Source organism: Rhamphochromis sp. 'chilingali' (genome assembly GCF_963969265.1).
Source record: "Rhamphochromis sp. 'chilingali' genome assembly, chromosome: 11".
Lineage (NCBI taxonomy): Eukaryota > Metazoa > Chordata > Actinopteri > Cichliformes > Cichlidae > Rhamphochromis > Rhamphochromis sp. 'chilingali'.
The window spans coordinates 20,667,818-20,689,455 of record NC_137938.1 but is presented as its reverse complement, the minus strand read 5'-3'; the positions used below and the strand labels follow the sequence as shown (position 1 = coordinate 20,689,455).

At 39.8% G+C, this 21,638-nt stretch overlaps 3 protein-coding genes across 4 annotated transcripts; all 3 read right to left on the bottom strand.

Moving 5' to 3' along the window:
• Nucleotides 1–1,386: 1,386 nt before the first annotated feature.
• On the bottom strand, nucleotides 1,387–7,679 carry upp1 (uridine phosphorylase 1). The gene is made up of 8 exons (XM_080897287.1): nucleotides 7,536–7,679; nucleotides 7,238–7,280; nucleotides 6,779–6,890; nucleotides 6,514–6,672; nucleotides 6,258–6,372; nucleotides 2,621–2,830; nucleotides 2,373–2,519; nucleotides 1,387–2,288 (listed from the first exon to the last, which is right to left on the bottom strand). The coding sequence occupies exons 2-8, from the start codon at nucleotides 7,273–7,275 to the stop codon at nucleotides 2,137–2,139; spliced, it is 933 nt and encodes a 310-aa protein (XP_080753413.1). The 5' UTR covers nucleotides 7,276–7,280; nucleotides 7,536–7,679; the 3' UTR covers nucleotides 1,387–2,136.
• A 164-nt stretch (nucleotides 7,680–7,843) lies between these two features.
• Nucleotides 7,844–16,789, bottom strand: gra (granulito). 2 transcript variants are annotated; one of them, XM_080897290.1, is made up of 7 exons: nucleotides 16,040–16,789; nucleotides 11,979–12,125; nucleotides 11,832–11,875; nucleotides 10,768–10,825; nucleotides 9,081–9,187; nucleotides 8,930–8,988; nucleotides 7,844–8,646 (listed from the first exon to the last, which is right to left on the bottom strand). In XM_080897290.1, the coding sequence occupies exons 2-7, from the start codon at nucleotides 12,058–12,060 to the stop codon at nucleotides 8,619–8,621; spliced, it is 378 nt and encodes a 125-aa protein (XP_080753416.1). In that variant the 5' UTR covers nucleotides 12,061–12,125; nucleotides 16,040–16,789; the 3' UTR covers nucleotides 7,844–8,618. The 2 variants fall into 2 exon arrangements, with proteins under 2 accessions (XP_080753416.1, XP_080753415.1); XM_080897289.1 differs by having other exon boundaries at nucleotides 11,979–12,061.
• Nucleotides 16,790–16,889: 100 nt separating this feature from the next.
• Nucleotides 16,890–21,535, bottom strand: LOC308406333 (RNA-binding protein 12B-like). Its single transcript, XM_080897286.1, has 2 exons — nucleotides 21,382–21,535; nucleotides 16,890–19,244 (listed from the first exon to the last, which is right to left on the bottom strand). Exon 2 carries the CDS (start codon nucleotides 19,220–19,222, stop codon nucleotides 17,318–17,320), a length of 1,905 nt encoding a protein of 634 aa, XP_080753412.1. The 5' UTR covers nucleotides 19,223–19,244; nucleotides 21,382–21,535; the 3' UTR covers nucleotides 16,890–17,317.
• Between the last annotated feature and the right edge of the window lie 103 nt (nucleotides 21,536–21,638).

The window sequence follows — 21,638 nt, the reverse complement described above, 5'->3', positions numbered from 1 at the left end:
TCTGTCCTCAAGCCTGAATAATAATGTAATAATAATGTGTTTGAGAACGATCCAAGTTAACAGTGCAAAAAATATAGGCCAGAAATAAAATACACCAACATTGTCACTTTTTTTGCGTAAAGAAGTGAATATCCTGGTGTGCAGATGATTCACCACACTGACAACAACCGATATTTCCTCAACCTGCAACTGTGTCATGATATAGTCCAGTATGAAGAAGTTACAGGAATTATAAATGACTAAAGTTTAGATTGAAAAAAACAAAACCAAAGTCTACGTGATTATAACACCTGCATTCACATACTGATTCGTGTCAAAGCTGTGGCGGTGAAAAGGATCTGTTCAACTAATTCAAACAGATAATACTGTAACATAAGTAAGAATGAAGACTTCTTCACCGAGCTGCTGCAGACTGCCACGCCTGCTGGTCAAAAATATCAGCAATGACACTCGCCATTAGTCAGAGTGTTCAATTTTATCTCAACCTTTAATGCGTCATCTATCACCAGCATTAGACAAAAGAGGGAATGAGTGTACTAAAGTTATTCCTCTGACCAAAGCAGTCCAAAGTAACTTCAGTCTCAGCAGATCTTTCTAGAAAATGAACCCTGTGACACCAGCTGAAAATTTTAAAACCAGGTGTTTTCCCCATATAGCTGATTTTAACAGACAAACTAGGTTAGACCAAGGTTAGTATTCATGATTTTGACTCGAATTTACATGAATTGCTGATTGATTGAAACATCTTTCAATAACTGTTCCTTCATTAAATCCAAGCCTAAGGTACGACCTCAAAGTAGGTATTCTTTCCATTTTTTTTCATTAATTGTAACAAATTAATGTAACTTTATGATAACCTTAGCAGACAACACAACAAAGCCATACTTCCTTCGGCCAGCTGTTTGTGTGTGGCTCAACACAAACCATTCTGCCAACAAAGAAACAAACAGATATATTTATACAACACTGCCTTTACATGCCTAGCTTCAAATACCTTTCTCATTTCTTATACTCGGGCGGGGGCTCAGTTGTTACATGTGTCACATTTTAACCTAGCTACCACATGGCTTAAGCTTGCTGATGAAAAACCTTGAGCTTTTTAACAAGTGTCCAATTTTTAACCGACTAATACTGTGTGAGCTTTTTATTACAGAAAAAGTAGCAACATGAAAAATTACTCTGACCCCTAAAAATGACAAAATACTTCCTCCCCTCAAACTTTTCTGTCTTTTCCACAAATTAACCACCGCAAAAGTGTCCTTTAATGTGGCGTTAACAGTTAATGTGACAACAACACCAGTCTACCCAAAATCTTTTAGGGAGATTATTATTATTATCATTGATAATTTACTGTTCAATCAGTACACACCAGAACACCATTTATTAATATCTTTGGCTTGTTTATTGGTCAGGATGCTGATCTTGACTTCACCAGGCTTTTCAAGAGCTGCAAATACTGACAGATCATATAACAAACTTCACATTGCATTTGTGCCGCAGTGCCTCTTACTTAAAGAATTCTTTTCTTAATATGTTGTGAAATTTCAGACTGCACAAAGCTTTACTTGCTTGCTTTATTTATGACACAAAGCAGAAATCTTTCTCAAGCGGAGTGTTGTGTTGTTGCAATTTTATATTGTGAAAGAAATGCTGAGCACATATACAAAGGTCGAAGAAACTGAATACAATCTGGATGACAATAAAAATGTAAAAAAAAATCTCCACATACACAATTAAGTTTTCAATAACAAATCTAAACCTATAAAATATTTTAAAAATGTATTTTTTATAATAGGTGTAAAAAGGTCATTTTGTTATGGCACCACTGTAAGTTTAGACTTACAGGTTCAAGTTTTACGGATCTGAAACTTTACATGTCAAGTAGAATAAGACGACCTTAACTAATACACATGAATTTAACTCACTTTAAATACAAGGGTGCTACATCAATTCAAGTGTACTTAAGAGAAATACGAAATAAAACAACAGTGTAGCGGTGCATGTTTTTATAGCAGTGTATCAACTAAATCAGTGTCAAAGGATAAATAGAAGGCATCATTTAAGTCTTTTGGAGATATTTAAAGGTATGACTTCTAGACAGAAGATCATAAGAATTTACTGTATGCTTGCATTTATTTAGCTATCTTTCGCTTTGGCATTCAGCTGCTTCTTAATGTAGTAGCCGACCAGTATCTGAGGACGCTGCTGGTAACTGTGAAGAACTTCGTGAGAGCTGCGCAGCTGATCTCCCTTCAGCCGATCCAGGAGCGTGACGCAAACCACAGCCGCTTTTCACAAACAGAGATAAAAGTTTTCAGACACAAAAAAAATGCTGTCAGAAGTAAAACGATGCTGATATTGAAATTTCTTACCTCGTAGACCACTCAGTTTACACATAGCAGCAAACACTGATGACTCCATCTCTATATTACAAACTCCTGCTTCCTGAGCTTTGTTGAGGTAGTCTTGCTTGTCCTCCTCAGTGTAGGAGCAGAAAGCGCCATCCAAACGGGCTTGCCCTACACGTGTGATCAAACAGAGAAAACAGGAAGACAGTGAAAGACTGTAGATGTTGGCAAACAGTGTACTCGCTAACACATTGATGCATCAGAACTCAAACCTTCATAGAAATCCAGCGTGCACATGGTGTTGCCTACAACTGTCTTAAACTGGTTTAGCTCCTTGCTGCACTGCAGCAGGTCCTCAGCCAGGCTTTGGTCCAGATCAGTATTGCGCACCACGGTCTTCCCAAGGATCACCTGCTCAAACCTGGGCTGAAAGGTGGGATCCACAGACTGTTTGGTGACAACAACAGTGCCAGGCTCAAGTCCTGAAAGCCAAATATAGCAGGTTAGATGAAAAAGTTTTTTAAAGTGAAAATACAAATGTAAAGATTTTAGGACAAATTACTTTATAGCCCTTTCTAGAGCATATATCTTTACTATGAAGATCTGTGGTTGTAAAATTTAGTCACAGCTTCTAGAATTGAATCACCATCGTGTGCATCATGTGCTGGAAATGTTACATGTATAGACTTCAAAATCAAAGATGCAACACAGGCCAACAGCTAAATGTTCATGCAATTGCTTGTGTAAGGATAAGATAAGATAAGATAAGATAAGATAACCTTTATTAGTCCCACACGTGGGAAATTTGTTTTGTCACAGCAGGAAGTGGACAGTGCAAAAGTTATGACGCAAAAATTAGAATACAATAAGAATAAATACAGTACACAGCTGTACAGAATAGAATAAAATAATATACTATATACAGTAGAATAAAATAGAATAAAAATATACAATAAGATAAAAATAGAATACGAATGCTATATACAACTGAGTAAAAATACAACGATGCCAGAAAAGATTATTGCACTTAGTGTTATTTCACATGTGTGGATGTGTGTGTTTGTTCAGTTAAAGTCTTTGTTGTGGAGTCTGACAGCAGTGGGGAGGAAAGACCTGCGAAATCTCTCCGTCCCACACCGTGGGTGCCGCAGTCTCCCACTGAAGGAGCTGCTCAGTGCTGTCACAGTCTGCTGCATGGGGTGGGAGACGTTGTCCAACAGGGATGACAGCTTAGCCGCCATTCTCCTGTCACTCACCACCTCCACTGGGTCCAGAGGGCATCCTAGAACAGAGCTGGCCCTTCGGATCACCCTGTTCAGTCTCTTCCTGTCCCCAGCAGAGATGCTGCCGCCCCAGCAGACCACACCATAAAAGATAGCAGAAGCCACCACAGAGTCATAGAAGGTCTTCAGGAGTGGGCCCTCCACCCCAAACGACCTGAGTCTCCGCAGCAGGTACAGCCTGCTCTGCCCTTTCCTGTAGAGGGCGTCTGAGTTATGAGTCCAGTCCAGTCTGTTGTTCAGATGAACACCAAGGTACCTGTAGCTGTCCACAGCCTCAATGTCCATACCTTGGATGTTCAGTGGTTGCAGTGGAGAATGCTTGTGCCTGCGGAAGTCTACCACCAGCTCCTTGGTTTTACTGGCGTTGATCTGGAGGTAGTTCAGCTGGCACCAGTCCACAAAGTCTTGAGTCAGTCCTCTGTACTCCTTGTCGTCCCCATCAGTGATGAGGCCGACTATTGCAGAGTCATCAGAGAACTTCTGCAGGAAGCACTGGGTGGAATTGTGGGAGAAGTCTGCAGTGTAGATGGTGAAGAGGAACGGAGCCAGAACCGTTCCCTGTGGGGCCCCCGTACTGCAGACGACCCTGTCCGACACACAGCCCTGAGTCCTCACATACTGTGGTCGGTCGGTGAGGTAGTCCAAAATCCAGGTAGTGAGGTGATGGTCCACTCCAGAGTTCTCCAGCTTGTCCTTCAGAACCGAGGGAAGAATAGTGTTGAAGGCACTGGAGAAATCAAAGAACATGATTCTCACAGTGCTTCCAGCGGTCTCCAGGTGAGCGAGGGAACGATGTAGGAGGTGAATGACGGCATCATCCGCGCCAATGCCAGGCTGGTAGGCAAACTGAAGTGGGTCCAGTGATGAGCTTGTTAGGCGCCGAAGCTGAGCCAGGACCAACCGCTCCAGGGTCTTCATCAGGTGGGATGTCAGAGCCACCGGCCTGTAGCTGTTGAGGTCCTTGGGGCGTGAAGTCTTTGGCACTGGTACAACACAGGAGGTTTTCCAGAGCTGTGGGACTCTTCCCAACCTCAGGCTCAGGTTGAAGAGGTGCTCCATCACCCCACACAGTTGGTCCGCGCAGGACCTGACGACCCTCGAGCTGATGCCATCTGGGCCCGCTGCCTTCTTGCCATTAATCCTCCTCAGTTCCCTCCTAACCTGGGTGGTTGAGAGAGACAGGCTGGAGCCTTGTGTTGAGTGTGTATTGGATGCTGTTGTTGGGGGTGGGGGGGAGTGAGCAGGGTGAATAGAGGAGGTGTGAAGTGTCTGAGGTGTCAGAGGTGGAACAGCAGCAGTGGGGGTGGGTGAGTCTGCAGCCGATGTTGTAGACTGTCTCATGGTTGAATCAAATCTGTTGAAGAAATGATTCAGTTCATTTGCCCACCTCACATCCCTCCCAGGCAGAGAGTTCTGCTGTTTGTGGCCTGAGATGGTTCTGAGGCCTCTCCAGACTTCACCAACGTTGTTTTGCTGAAGCTGGTTCTCCATCTTCTGCCTGTAGCTGTCCTTCCCATTCCTTATCAGTCCCCTCAACTCTCTCTGCACCCTTTTCAACTCCTCTTTGTCTTTGGATTTGAAGGCCCTCCTCTTCTGCTTGAGGACAGCTTTAATTTCTGGGGTAATCCAAGGTTTGTTGTTGGAGAAACACCGTACAGTCCTGGTAGGTACGGTGTTATCCACACAGAAATTAATATAGTCAGTAAGGCCAAGGTTGTGTAAATTTCAAAGGCAGGCTTCAAAGATCAGCTGATCTCTCTTTCAAAAATCTGATAAAATGAGTTAAAACCAAGTATTTGCAATTAATTGTGAAAATGTTTTCATGAAGCAATTTGATTAAGGAACCTTAGTCTGTTTCTTGGGATAAAAATAGAAAAATATGCCCTTTTTAAAAACAAAGACTCTGTTGTCATCTCTTGCGTCATCACACGATCCATCTACTGGAAAGTACGTGCGACACAATTACAAGGGAAATTAGCATATTCTAAATAACAAACGAATTTCTAGCTTGCTAATGCTGCACATGTATTATTATATATTTACAATGACAAAAAATATATAACCCCTCAATACTGATCTTCATTTAAGTGTAACTTTAACCTAAAATGTCACAGTTTTCCAGTCTAGTGCTCAGCATTCATCACTCTTATGCTGTCTCTCATTTTTGCTTACACCATCTCTGCTTTCCCGCTAGTTGTAATACCCGATCCTTTGAGCTTTGTTAAAATGTAACTAATAACACAGAAACCTTTGCCTCGTTTTGTCTAAACTGAAAACAAATCATTAACCTAGAGACCATTTTGTTGACAGGATCATACTTTCGCTTTCAGCTATTCACCGGTAACATTTTGTAACTGCATCTTGCACAGCTGCGCACAAGAAATAAATCAGTCCCCAAACTGACAAATATTTATCAAATTAAACAAAAAACCTTATTTTGGTTGTTTATTTTACTACAATGATTTGGAAAATGGGTCTGGTATGACATGTAATTAGTCCCATGGTAACTAAGATCCTATCACAAGCTGGTCTTTAGGCTTAATCTACAAATTAATCCCAAACAGCACCCAATTCCAAAGGGTCACTTCACCTTTCCTCAACAAGAAAAGGGCCCAAATGCACATACCTACTCCACCTGATGTCCCAATGCGTATAATTGTAACATCTGTGCACTTTGCATGATAGAGGAGCTTTATTAGCTCATGCAACATTATGGCAATAGATGGGATGCCCATTCCGTGCTGCAAAAACAAGCAGAGATATACACAATTTTTAAATGACGTTCATGATATTATTATGCATTTTGGTAGATTAACAAATACAAGTTAAGAAAACGATCATGTGGAAAACAAAATAACATTGAGGATATTGTTCTTACATACACTGACAGAGAGGACAGGGCCAACTTTGTACATGGCGTAACGATCCGTCCCAGCACAGATATTTGGATACTCAGATTTGGGGTCTTCCATACCGAGCTCAGCTGCGATGTACTCAGTGAATGCTTTCATTCTCCAGGGACTCCCACCCACACAAACAAACTACAGTAAAGCACACACATAAAGATAGACATGAGAACTGCACAGACAAAAACAGGCTCAAGGCTTTAAAATAAAAATTAAAAAAGATGACTATGGGATACATTACTTTGACATCACCAAACATATCTTGTAGGCTATGAGTTTCAGTTCCTAGACTGAAGTGGTAGAGGATGTCTTCTTTCAGTGCATCCAGGTGTGGGTTGTGCACATAAACAGGGCTTTAAGAGGGGAGAAGGATAGACATGAAAGGGTCAGTTAAAACAATGAATCACACAGATCAATGAAGAGCAATGATTGTTACGTAAATATGGTGGGTAGCTAACGGGGCAGTATTACAAATATCTTATTGGTTCTGTAAAGACGGTGTTATTTAACAATAACAAAACCGTCACGACTTTCAGGGGGGAAAGAAAGAAAAGAAAATCAATGGCCATATATCCTGTCACACCCCAGCTTCCTCATTCCAAGACGACATTGCAGTTGACGTGTGTGAAGCGGTTTTGTCGAGTAGTACCTGCGTTTTTAAACAAATATGTCGAACATTATGTTGACCGGAACTTCTCACCTGCTGCACGGAGCGCTTCCTTCGGCCTTTGAGTCCATTTTTCCTGCGAACAGCCGAATCCGAACAAAATTACTCAGTGAGCAGAATGAAAGAAACGCATAACCACACCTGGCTGCTGAGAAAGCCTGTTACTTAGAATTTCACCAACATCTAACTCAGTTCTCGAATCTGGACAATTAAGGTTTTTGGTTTTGTTTTTACATTTAAAACAGTCACCATAGGAACATACTGTCAACATGCAGATTCAGCACTATCGCGCACCGGCTACAGGAAATACGGTAATGAGCTTCATCCTTACCTGAAAGATCAGCCAACGGGACTCACGAAACCAAACAAAAAATAAAAAGCAGATATAGATGTTTTGCTCTTTGCGAGGTTACTTTTCTGCTGCAGTCTTCCTCCGTTTCATTTCAGTATTAAAATCTGACTTAACGCCGAGAGCCGGCCCACAATGCCGTGACGTCGGATGAGTCACAGGGGTACTAAATGAGTCTCGTCACCCACTCACTTGTTGGCTACCGGCTTCCGGTCACGTACAGAGGTCGACGAAGTGCAGCAGATGTTCAGTTACAGCGGCGCTATTAAAGGATTTCCGCATATGTTGGGAAAAGCAGTACTTTTCCGAGTTTATTTTGTGTGAGTCAGTTTGGTCAAAATGACGAAGGTTGTACAAGAAATTAATTCATTAAGTACAGGAATCGTGGTTTTATCCTCGAATAGTGTAAAAAATACTTACATTTTATAAAATGTGCTCAACAAAATCTTTCATGTGTGATTTTCACTTCCTGTAGATTCATGTTGACCGTTAATCTTTTTTTTTTTTTTAATAGCAAATTTGTTGTCAAATAGCCACTTTATGTAGAACACATAACAAACAGATAAAATAAAATACCATTGGTGTTCCTGTTAATATCTGCTTGACTGATGCAAGAGTCACTCCCGTTTATGCCAATTTCTTAAGCTGTTTAATGCACGGACATGCTCACCAGCTGTACAATACACAGGTGTGTCATTTGTGATGGAAACTGCTGCTGAAGCAGGTTGATAATAGCAGAGGTATAGGACAGAAAATCAAAAGCAATTTGTAGACAAATGCAAATCTTAACTCCAGAGAATTTCTAATTATGTGTAAACATAATTGGCGCCATCACTTCAGTTCAGGACTTTTATTAAAGCATCTGAAAAGTAGCCATTCAGTTTTTTTTTTTCTGTTTCAAAAAGGTGTTCACACAGTATAAATACACTACAGCACTCTCAGGGGGTTATCAAAAACCGAAATTCTTGTGAACCTCCTGCAAAATAATAAATAGGAAATAAAAAGTTAAATTAAACTGAAAGGAAGAACAGCAAACACAAACACTGCACAAGCAAGACTAATTTCTCAAGGTGAGTGAAGCCCTTCAGCCGCCCTAAAAACAAACAAAGGTGACATATTTTTATTATGGTGTTTATGTTAGCGACCTAATTTTAACAATATACCGTAAAAACTACCTTTTTTTCTAGGTTTTAACTTTAACTTAATTCCTACATATACACATTAACTGGTGTTATAAATGTCCAATGTTCAAATTATTCTTGAAGAACAATGGGTATTTCATTCAAATCATAATCTATACTCTCTACTGTTTTTCTACTGTATGAAAAAAGCATTAAAGTCAAACTGTGGTAACAAATTTACAGTATTAAACTCACATTTTATCTTTCTTGCCATTCATCCTCATTTCATAAAGCCTTAGTTGCTCAGGATCTCTCTGTGAAGATAGTATAAAAGCATTTTAAATCCAGACACTACTGATATTATTTGGACCACTTAGCAAGTAAACAACAAGAATTTTACACTTACTGCCTCACTTAACACTATTGGGTGCTCTGGCAAGAATTCTGGCTTCTTCCTGGCCTCCGGACAACTGGCCAGACCAATTAAGAAGTCCCTTGTGTAAGATATCCTGTCTGAAGATAAACATGGTATAAGAGTTCAAGTTAGGGATATCCAAAAGAATCTGGTTGCTTCTTTACCTCAAAGGTAATAAAGCTGACAAAAAATGTTTGTGATGCATTGGGATTCACCAACACTTCTGCATTGGCTAACATCAAACACAACCTCACTAAGAAGACAAACTCCTTCTAAGAAGCTTATTCAGGTGTGTGATAATTCTCTGATTACTGGATGTTAAGGCCCTCTTGTGGTCATTCCTCACAATATCAGCTTTTTGAGGAAACATTTGTGATGTCTTTGGTCCAAAATTCCTCCTTGTCACTGTTTATGAATTCAGGGTTTGATGACAGGTGTAACAGTGAAGCTGTAAAGTATAGAGGTAATGAGGGTAAATGGGTTTAAATACATGGGGTTAACCCTTCAAAGGGATGAACAGAGCACAAGCGAGGTGAAGAAGAGCATGCAGGCAAGGGGGAGTGGAGGAGGTTTGAGTGATTTGTGACAGAAGTATCGCTGCAAGAGTGAAAGGGAAGATTTGCAAGACGTTAGCGAGACCTGCTGTGATGAATGGTTTGGAGACAGTGGCTCTGACAAAAAGAGACAAGGTCGAGCTGGAAGCAGTAGAGTTGAGACACTCAGATTTTCAGTCAGAGTGACCAGAGGCCTGACTGTGAAGCAGGATATCAGATTATCCAGGTAACTTCAGAGTTAACCTTGGATTTCCCGTACTACAAAGGTGGTTTACTTCTTACTGGGGTACATTGCCATGATAACTTATAACCTGCTCTGGAGCATGTTATGTTCCAGATTAGAGACCAATCGGTATGAAATTACTGCCTAATGACCAAACAGTTCTTCACAAAACACTAATTCCAGGAAGATTCTTCAGACACCTGAGGGGAGAGTACGAGGGTCTGAAGTCTTTGAGTTTCCCTGATGACAAAATCTGATTCCTTGATATATTTTTTTTTCTGCTGGCAACAAAAAAACTTTAAAATAGTTTCATTGTTCTATAAGCATTAATATATGATCATAAAACAGGACCATATATTGTTGACTTCCCATCAAATTTGTTCATAGACTGAGTCTATGATTTTGGTTTTTATTTAATGTTTATGCTTGAACCCTTAAAAACCAGAAAAGCTGCAGGTGGGAGAATAAAAACTAGAACGGCCAGGAGCAGGTTATGTTTGGTTCAGAGGTTTGGTATAAAATTGTGAAGAACATTTTCAGCATTGTGATAGATTTTCTTCTGGCAGAATAAATTTTATATGTGCAAGTTATTAAACCGTAACCTTACAAAAAACACTGAACGAAGTGAAAACTGTGTCTCACTCTCATGCAAACGTATGTGTCTTAATCTGTGATTCAGAAAATATATGAAATGCACTATCTATGTGTATACTTTTTTTTAATCTCCTGCTAAGCCTCCTTGGCATTTCTGGAATTGCAGCTACTAGAATGCACACCAAAAACACTTGTTTACCACACTGACAAGCTGAAGTGCTTTCCACGCCTTGTTTATTAGCCTATGGGACAGCAAAATATATTATTTTGGAAAAAAATAATATAAGAAGAAGAAGAAAAGACTCACCTTTTTTCTGTTTATGAAGGTTGATGATCTTGTAGAACTGCTCTACACCAATATTTGTCTATCAAATACAAAATTTCAGCTTAAATATATTTTTTTAAAAAGCATGATATCATGAGTCTAAAATACTGAAGCGCCGAATAATTAAATGATTAGTTATTTGAAAGGTTAGTGTTATGTGTCATCTTTGTGTAGTGCCACCGTTCTCAAATGTTGAGGTGTGTCACAGGTTTACTCTGGTGGCATAAGGTGCTCACACAGTGGAAAAAATCATCTTAGATTAATCTTAGCCTGACAACGTCTCACCATGGCAAACAGCATCTCTACAAAACCCAGATTTGCAGTGACAAGCTAGAGCCTGATGGACAAACTATGGAAAGCCAAAGCTTAGAACATGTTCACTTTCCCATCCTTTTTTGTTGTTTGATTATGAATTACCTTCAAACAGGTGGATGCTTTTTAGTACTTTTTTTCAGTACTGTTATACATGTATCTCCATATCATATATACACTGTCAGCTTCACCTTTTTGTAACAATGTCGTTTAAACTCCTTTTTTATTAGTAGGCTTCATTTACCAAAACTATATTTTACCTTCTGTGAAAAAAGTGTAATATGTTTAGTTTATCCCAGCTTTCATAGTGCACAGCTGTAATAGAGAGGGAGACAGACATACTCACATTCATACCTACAGTCAACTTAGAATCACATATTAACCTAACGTCTTGATGCATGCTCAATCATTAAGGTAAGTAAATCCCAAAAGGTGGATTCTGTTCATCTGGACGTAGCGTTGCGTCACTCATCCAAGGGAATTCTTCAGTCTCGAGACTGAAGAATTCAATTGGATGAGTGACAAAACATTTTTCCCATTGAAAACGTAACGTCCAGATGAACAGCTACTAACCTAACCTTTGCATGTCTTTGGACTGTGGGAAGAAGCCATGCAGACACATGGAGAAGATTTAAACTCCACACAGAACTAACCTTCTTCCTATGAGTCACGAGTACTAACCACTGCATCACCATGCAACCATCTTCATAATTAGGGTTTTATTTTTTACTTGCCTCTTGATCCATCAGGACATGTGCAGCAGGATTTATTGGTGGATCTAAACAAAGTATTAAAATCCCCATATGAACATTCATTACACGGGAACACATTACATTTCAAACTGGCACATTTGATCCTGTTTACTTGCACTGATGACTTACCAATGTCGGCAGGAATGCAGCGGCGCAGGGGTCTCGCTGGCTCCAGGTGCTTTTGAAGGATTCTTCTCCTTGATACCTCCATTCTGGCGTCAGTAAGGTTCAAACATGCTTTAAGCCAACTAATTTCTACAAGCCTACTAAGCAGTGCTGCATTAACAGAAGGAGACATTAGTCACTAATATATTACTTTTCAGTGTTTTAAAAAGAGGGGTTTGGAGTCCAAACCAAGGCCAAGGCTGCATATCAGGAATACTTACAACTTTTCACTATAGTGTGTAATGATTTATGACCCTATAAATTATTGATATTATTTTATTCCCATTGGTAATGACTTTATTATTTCATAATTAAGTATCTTTTTTTACAGCTACAATATTCAAATACTTCACTAAATAATTTGAGTTTATTGGTATGAAAAGTTGTAAATGTCATGCATCTACATAACAAGATGATTGCTTAGATTTTGTGAAACTAGCAAAATAAACAAAAACAAAAAAAACGTTTGTGATACAAAACCAAACTGCAATCACAGTCCCTGTTTCAGTTCAATTTATATACAGTCATGTGAGAAAATTAGGACACCCTATGAAAGCCTGTATATTTTAAAATATATTTGGCCATATGGATATTTAATGCCAATTTTAATGATACTGAGGAATCCAAATAATATCACTAAACAATTAAAAAAAATAAGAAAAGCCGTTTTAAAATTTTATGTGAAATGTAATTTTAAAAGAATGCAATTTCTGGTGAGGAATAAATTAGGACACCCTCACATATTATCCCACTTAAAATGGTTAAAATCACACACAGGTGTATCACATTAGGTGCACATGATCAGTACATCGTTAACCAGCATTTTAAAAGAACCTTGCCTTATCTATACCTCAAATTTAGTTTGGTGCTTTGCTGCAGCAGGACCTGGCCAGCTCACCATCACAGAATCCATCATGAATTCTGCTGTGTATCAGAGGGTGCTTGAAGAACATGTGAGACCATCTGTTAAAAAATTAAAGCTGAAGCGGAACTGGACACTAAAACATGACAATGACCCAAAGCATACCAGCAAATCTACCAAGGACTGGCTAAAAACTAAGAAGTGGAGAGTCCTGGAATGGCAAAGTCAAAGCCCTGATCCTAACCCCATTAAGATGCTGTGGGGTGACTTGAAACGGGCTGTACATGCCAGAAAACCCTCAAACATCTCACAGCTGAAGGAATTCTGCACTGAGGAGTGGAGCGAACCTTCTTCTGATCATGTCAGAGACTGGTAAAAAGTTACAAAAGGCGTCTCGCTGAAGTTATATGAGCCAAAGGAGGCAACACTAGTTATCAGGGGGTAAGGTTTCCTAACTTTTTCCTCCATTAAAACAAACATTTTTGGGTTTTTTGATGTTTCACAAAATGTTCATTTATACAACAACAACAATCTTTATTTATAGAGCACATTTAAAAGCCTTGGGCATACCAAAGTGCTTTACATAAAACAATAAAAAATAAAACAGTTCACACATTAACATCAAATACATAAAGGTAACGAATTATGTTCACAGATAAAAGCCACCAATAAGAGTAAACTGCAGCACATAGGTTATAGCAAGGTAAGACTGTACCACCATGATAAAAGACACCAATAATGGAAAGATAGCAGAGAATTTAATACAATAGGTCAATAGGTCACTGCAAGCAAGCCAGCATTTAACTGGTAGAAAAGGCAAGTTTAAAAAGATATGTTTTTAGCTGTGATTTAAAAGAATGAATAGAATCAGACGCCCGGATGCCAATCGGGAGATTGTTCCACAGCTCCGGTGCAACTAGAGCAAACGATCGATCACCTCTAGATTTCAGTCGAGATCTGGGCTGAACCAGCAGTAACTGTGAGGATGACCTTAAAGCCCTAGCAGGAGCATATGGGTTTAAAAGTTCCTTAAGATAGCTTGGTGCAGTGTTATTGGTAATTTTAAAAGTAAACAACAAAATTTTAAATTGAATACGATATTTGACAGGCAACCAGTGCAGATCAGCAAGGACAGGAGTAATGTGGGCAAACTTCTTGGTTTTAGTTAGAATGCGTGCTGCAGCATTCTGAACTGTCTGTAATCTATGTAAAAGGGAAGAGTGGAGACCACAATAAAGTGAATTACAGTAATCTAGCCTTGACGTTACAAAGGCATGGATGAGCTTTTCTAGGTCTTTATACGGGATATAGTGCCTGGCCTTAGAAATAAGGCGAAGCTGGTAAAAACTAGATCTGACAACAGCAGATACTTGTTTATCAAGTGTAAATGAGCTGTCAAATAAGACACCCAGATTCCTAACAGTGTCAGAGAAAGAACTAGTGAGAAAACCAAAGGCATCCCGAAGTTTGGCACGAAGGGCATTACTACCAAAAATCATAATTTCGGTTTTCTTATCATTAAGGATAAGAGTATTTGCCAAAAGCCATTTCTTGACCTCACACATGCATTCTCGGAAGCTATTCAAAGACAGAGCAAGATCATCGTTTAGCTCAAAATAGATCTGGATATCATCCGCATAATAGTGAAAAGCAATGTGGTATTTCTCAAAGATAGCACTTAAAGGAAGCATGTACAATGAGAAAAGGGTAGGGCCTAACACAGATCCCTGGGGGACACCACAGCAAACAGGTACAGCCGAAGAAGAGGATGTGGCCAGATGTACCGAAGAGAGCCGATTGGAGAGGTAGAATTTAAACCAATCCAAGGCAGCGCCCTTAATGCCTACAGTGTGCTCTAGTCTCGCCAATAGGATGTTATGGTCAACCATGTCAAATGCCGATGAAAGATCCAATAGCACTAGGACAGAGGGGCGTCCATTGTCAGCCATTAGTAAAAGATCATTGAAAACACGAAGCAGCGCTGATTCAGTGCTGTGATGTTGTTTGAAGGCCGATTGAAATTTATCATTTATATTTATGTTGTTTAATTGCAATTACGTCGCTTTCTTTTCCAGTAATACATAAAATCATGATTGGAAATTGATATGTGAACAGTTCATAATAAAGAGCTGATTAGTTAATGGGGGTGTCCCAATTTTCTCACATGACAGTACACAGTGCCAAATCACAGCAACAGTCACCCCAAGGCACTTTATATTGTACAGCAAAAAGTATTAACTCATCTGGCGTTAACTCATCCAGGTGTGAAAGTGTGTTTTGTAAGAAGTCACAGACAAGGCTGGCCAAACAACAACAACAATAATAATAATAGTAATTTTGTTTAAACAATTTTTCATTTCATCTTTGTTTAAAGAATACAACGATTAAATGCGGTGTGATATCTGTGATGAAAAGGAAGAATGACTGATAACGATAAACACAAATAGGGAAATCTCAAAGAAAAAGAAAGTATTCGCATTTTATTAGCTAAAATAGTCTGGTCAGGGTTAGACCGTTAAATATCAAACTCCTAAGGTTTAGCATACAGAGAAACAGAATAGAAAAATAATTAAATAAGAACCTTACATAAATAATAAATTCTCCGGCTTAATATACTTAAATAAAAATCGGTTTAATGTTAGTTGTTTATTTACTTATTACTTAACATGTTTCATTTAGCTTAACTTTACTACACTGGATGTAAGCTAACTTGCCAAACTTTATGAGGCTGTCAACAATAGTTGTTAAAAGCCTTTTCTAAAAATCTAAATCTCAATTTAACTGCATTAACAAAACAACTTTTGAAAACAGGTGTAACGATCCCGCTGTCCACTATAACGCGCTCATGGCACCCCCTAAAAAATAAAATGAATCTGTGTAAAGCCTGCGCATCAAGGCAACGGCGAGCAGCTAACGTTAACATTAGCGGTTGATGTGAAGGTTCACAGTTCGCTGCGTATTTAATGGTCAGCATTGTGTGTACAGATAGGCTAAATGACGTTAAAACAACAAAACGAGAAAGAAAAATAAGACAAGTAATAGAAAAACATAACTTGGAAAACGATGCAAAAGTTTGAACTCCTATAAACATCTATTAAATCTAACTAGCAACGCTCTGCTCATTGCGCGAATTTATAGATATTGAGGTTTAAAATTTATTCACCTCTAGTTCAACGAAATTCCCTCAGCGTGGATTTCAGCCTGTTCGCCTCACCAGTGTCATGCTAGTCAAGAGGAAGAAAAAACACAAATAACACACGACTTCCGAATTTTAATTTTCAAAATAAAACTCATGCAGTCACCATCATCGATACACGTTCTACTGTTGTGAAAAGGGAGTAGTGTTGTTTCCACATTTAATCTAATTAGCAATTTTATCAATATCTGAATGTTTTTTCTGTACAAGTAGGTATTGACTATCGTTACAGCATTAAAAGGAGTGTTTTTTTTCTTTTTATAACTGTACGGTCTTCTGTAACAGCCGTATTTGATGTGAAGCCACACCTCGCCATTGCTTAGGCGGCTACCAGGACCCGGTACACCTCGTTGCAACATTGGATAAGTGCTTAGTGGTTGATCAACTACCGTTTATCAGTTAACTAAATGTCTTGAGAAATTTTGTATACAAAGTTATTTTAGATTGTTATACACAAGAGAAAATTAGAAATTGTCATTTTAAATGTTCACATTTTTTAAACTAATTTTTCACTAGGTTTGAGCTGTGCAGCTCTCCCAGTGCTTACAAATCATGTAAAATGAGCAGAAAGCGCACACACACACACACACACACACACACACACACACACACAACGCAATAGTTTTAGACAGGCCTCTATAGTTATTATTTCAAACCTGTCAGTACACCATATTCACCACTACAGATGAGTAGTGACCATTTAAACGGTGGTCGTATTTAAGGTTTTGTTCTTTGAAGGCTGTCTACAAAAAAATAAAATCAATAAAATGCAGAATATCATAACAGGTCTTTGAGGGGAGAAAAAAAAATACATCACTGAACTCGAAATATTTTTTATTTATTATTTATCTGTATCCTGTATAGACAAGCTTGATCAGCAGATCCTAATTTAATGTTAACAATTCAAAAGCATCCATTTTTATTTTAAAATGACAAAAAGACAGTAAGATGAAATGGAATACACACTATAACAAGTTCAATCAAAAATTGAAATAGAGTATTGCTTTTAGCAGATAAAACAAGGCTAAATTAAATACATGCAAGCTAACTTTATAGTTAGAATCATAAAGCCACCCCATATCAACAGCCCCCAACACCCTCCTTTTCCCCACCCTACATAAAAAATAAAAAAAAAATGAAAAAAAATGAAAAAAACAACAACAAGGCAGTGGTTTTTCAAATCAACATTGTTTACATTTCCAATTACACCTGGAATTTTAAGTGCAATGAAAAGCAATTTTACTTTCACACAAGGAGTAGCTTTATTTTTCTCTGCCCTATTGGTCTCCCACCTAGTTCTTCAACTGCCGTTAAAGCCTCTCGACGAGACTCAAATACCAAAGTAGCAGAGCCTTTAGGTTTTCCACTCTGGTCATACTGCAGTGACACAGATCCAGGTATTATACGATACCCGTAACAAAAATCGTAGATTTCTTCACTTCTGATTTGGAAAGGTAGGTTGAGTAACTGAACACAGGTGGGAGCGTCAAAAGGCTCCACAGGGGAGCGAAAACTGCCACGAACTCCATTGCCCCGGTCTTCTGGAGAACGAGACCGCGCTGCACGAGACTCATAATCAATACTTCCATGGATGCTATCCTGTGCATTAGTTACTGGTATACCCCCATCACGAGGAACCCTGAAGTCAGGATATGAAGTGTCACCAGTGAGATAAGATGCTTCGCTGCTCTTGCCCGAGTACTGCTCCCCTCTCAGCAGTGGCTCTTGCACCACTGGTGGATCAACACCCAACTCCTGCATCTCAGAACGTGTAATGCATTTTAGTATGACTTTTGACCCAAGAAACCGTCGTCCATCGAGAATGAGTGCCCTCAAAGCCTCCGTCTCAGATCCAAAGACCACCAAAGCTTGTCCAACCCCAGCACCTTCTCGGTCCTGCAGCACACACACATTGTCCTCTGTGATATTAAACCCAAGGAAGAAGTCGATGATCTCAACTTTTCGTACATCGAATGGCAGGTTTCGCACAAACACACATATCTTCTCTGAGTCATAAGGATCACTGGAGTAAGATGCAGGCCCCTCCCGAAACCTTTCAGAGTTTCCAGAAGGCCGGACAGTGGTACCTTGAGGTTTCAGAAGGGCAATCATGTTCTCCCTCGAAACTGGACGGGTATGCACTAGTCGATTGAAAAACTGTCTTTTTTCATGAGCTAAAGCTTCACAATAGTCACGCAAACTCTTGAACAGCACCAGTGCAGATCTTTTTTGTTTCCCGTCAGAGTCAATCAAGTGCAGGATCTGGTCATCCCCAAGTTTCGCATTATGAAAGAGACGTTTTATATGTTCTTTTTCCACTGCAAATGACAGATTTTCCAACAAAACACAGTACTCCCCTTCTGAAGGAGCAATGTGCCTCTGAGCCACAGGTGATCGTGACCTTACACGGTGCTGTGGATCCCTCTGATCAGGAATGGGTGATCTCCCCCTTTGGAAACTGCCACCTATGACAGCTGTTGGCATTCTACCAGTAACCCGATGCCAATCATTCAATGTTGTCGTGGAGATCTCAATATACCTTGCGCCAATGTATTCCCGATCTCTCTTCAACCCTTCCATTGCATCCTCTCTTGTTGCAAATTTGACAAAACCTGTTCCATTGTTTAATCCTTGGCGATTTTTTACTAAAACAACTTCATCAACAACTAAACCACCAAAAAAGTCACAAATTTCCTTTTCAGTGACAGAGAAAGGCAGACCTTTTAGAAACAAAAACACATCATCTGTGTTTGGGGCCCTCTGGAGCAGGGGTGGAGGACTGTCACCCGATCTGCTGGCTGATCTCCTGCCCATCTCTGGCTCCATAGATCTGCGAGGATGTCCAATGTCATCTTCAAGCCGCCTTTTCTGATCCCTCTCCACAATTTTTGTTGTTCTGTCGAGCATATTCTGCATCTCTGCTTTACTACTTAAAAGCAATGTAACAGGTGAGCCTCTAATGACACCACCTGAACGTATCATGGCTCTTCTTGCATCTTCATCTGAAGCAAAGATAATGAAAGCCTCGTCTCGCTCCCCACCAATTATATGCACCCCTCCATCAGGAATTTTGAGGCCAGTGAAGAACCTGCGAATATCCTCAGAACCCGCTGTGACTCTCAGGCCCTGTAAACGGATGACGACCGCCATGCTGAAGCACAAACAACAGCACCTGTAGACAGAAGGATATAGAATAATATTATTGCCAACAGAGCATCTGTAGCTCTGTGCCAATTTCCCGGCATTTCACTGTACCACCATGGAATCTGAAAAGCAATGCACTCTCAGGGGCAGATACACCATTTACACCAATACCCAAAATGGTCAATTTTTAAAAAAAACACACACAAGACTGCCTAATAAGAACTGCAGAGGTTAATCACAAATCCACCTCACATTCTAAAGAGCCAAGCTTCAAAGCACAAAACTAAAGGCCTTTACGTTGAAATCGCAGCAAAATTAAGGAACTAAAACACAGACCATATTAAAACTAAAATTCTGCTCACTATTTAAAATATTTGACTCAAGTTCCCACCAAATTGACTTCACCAAAAACCCAAACAAACAAACAAAAAAACATCGGTGGCACAGTGTTCACCAGCAAATGAGGGGGGAAAAAATAAAAATAAAACCATACTGGTTTCAATAACCGAGCAAGATTAGTTCTGAAAGATGCCAAGCTGAAAATGAAACCACCTCCCAAAGAAGAAAAATCCTCAATATAGCGAGTCCACTTTCAAGTTTATAAATAATGTCCACTTATTTAGCCAAGTGATCAACTGCAGAACAGCCTCGATGACCAGTCATAAATCCAGCTGTGAAATCTGCGCTTGGTGGGGGGGTAGGGAGTAGTTCTTCATCTGGCACTGTCATCTTACAGAAAAAAATGACAAGATCACGCTTAACAGCAAATAACATCTCCAACCGTTAACCTTTGCTCCATCTGTTCCAGACATGATCAAACGCTGCTCCAAATCAGTCTCAGACTTCACAAGCACATTAAGCTGCACATTTACAACACGTGAAACCCTTCAGTATTGCTTTAGAGCTAGGAGTATACCAGTGTGGTCATAGCTCAAAGCAGCATGTTCATTTGTTTTGGGCAAAGAAGTCCTTACTTGACGTTACTTACAATACCCAAATGTATAAATTATGTACATTTTAGCTTCAAAGCTGTGCAAAACACTCCAATGTTTCAGAAGTTAATAGTTGACTGCTCGTAAAAAGCTAGTTAAAAAAAAATGTTTTATGCTTCAGCCACCACAAAGTCCACCTCAATTCATAATTATAATTAAATGAATTTGGATCTTCTTATAAGCAAACCTAATTAGATGGTGAAAATTCACACTCCTTTGTTCACTCCTTTTTTGTGTTACCAGTTCAGATTTCCTGCTTTCAAGCTGGTCAGACAGGTCGAGCTAGACTGTTGTTTCTGATGAACCAAAGCAGGAAAAAAAACCCCAACGAAATCAGGATGTTGTTCTTCTTCAAGGTTTCTTCACTACATTGCCGCCTTGATCCAGCTTCTCCCAATGAGTCCAAAACGTGCAGTTTATAGCAGCAATGGCTGTATCAGGTAAAGGAAATAAGTAGCCAGTCACTCATATGGTCCTTATGCAGGAGCACGCTGAAGTCACTGCTCAGTTCAAGATCATTAACCCAAAGTGAAAATTACAGGACCTTTTACCACCAATATCAATGAGAAAACGAACTAACATGGTATCTTGATGAGTCGCCTTCATGCACGGCAGGGAGATCTCAGAATCTTTGCAAACTGACAGTTGCTGTCAACCAGAAATCACCACCCATGCATCACGGGAGGGGGGCACGACCAACGACAGAGCCTTAACTGTTCCAGGTTGGCCATCCACGTAGAGAGAAACCCCCAACATGTACAATAACTTGCTAAATGACTTAAATGTGTCTCCAACGTGCACCTAATCAAAAGCTCAGTGCTCCAAGTACATAACCACGTCGCCAATACTGAATCGGACATGCCCCCGTTAGCCGCATCGTTGACAAAATATACACGTAAAATACACGCAACCTGCACACATCGTAACCTTGTATGCCAGCTGAGATTAGCTAACGTGGATTGTTCCCCAGGTTGTTTCTGGCACTTCAAACGCCTCTGCCGCTGAAACCAAGAACAAAATGTCGAGCTGAGCTGCACTCGTCTTTGTACCCAGCTAGGCCTGTAGCTTTAGCGTTAGCTCGTTTATCGCCCGAACCCGGCCAGCAGCAATGACGACGTTTTCGTTTTTTTAATATTACCACCATACTGTCACATAACCAACGTCAGAACTTACACAAAAGGCAACCAAAGACTCTCGTTAAAATATCGAGAGCAGTGGAGATAATGAGAACAATAAAGCTCGGGTACGTCGCTCTCACGGCACTGTTTCAGGGGAAAATGGCCTTCTTCTTCCTCCTTTTAAATTTTTATTGCCAGTTGACAAACAACTGAATGGTGCATTACCGCCACCAACTGGTATGGAGTGTGGTCTGAAACGCGAAAGTGGGAAAGTGGCCTTCTTCGGCACCTTTTTTTCTTCTTCCTCAGGCG

Bases quoted from the DNA above. Each gene is read 5' to 3' on its own strand.
- LOC308406333 (XM_080897286.1), bottom strand. From the start codon at position 19,222: ATGGCGGTCGTCATCCGTTTACAGGGCCTGAGAGTCACAGCGGGTTCT.
- upp1 (XM_080897287.1), bottom strand. From the start codon at position 7,275: ATGGACTCAAAGGCCGAAGGAAGCGCTCCGTGCAGCAG. The intron at 6,673-6,778 runs GTAATGTATCCC...GCTTTACTGTAG, and splicing joins ATATGTTTGGTGATGTCAAA to TTTGTTTGTGTGGGTGGGAG. The intron at 2,520-2,620 runs GTTTGAGTTCTG...TCACACGTGTAG, and splicing joins CACGCTGGATTTCTATGAAG to GGCAAGCCCGTTTGGATGGC.
- gra (XM_080897290.1), bottom strand. From the start codon at position 12,060: ATGGAGGTATCAAGGAGAAGAATCCTTCAAAAGCACCTGGAGCCAGCG. The intron at 10,826-11,831 runs GCAAGTAAAAAA...TGTATTTGATAG, and splicing joins ATGTCCTGATGGATCAAGAG to ACAAATATTGGTGTAGAGCA. The intron at 8,647-8,929 runs GTGAGTTTAATA...GTTTGTTTTTAG, and splicing joins AATGGCAAGAAAGATAAAAT to GGCGGCTGAAGGGCTTCACT.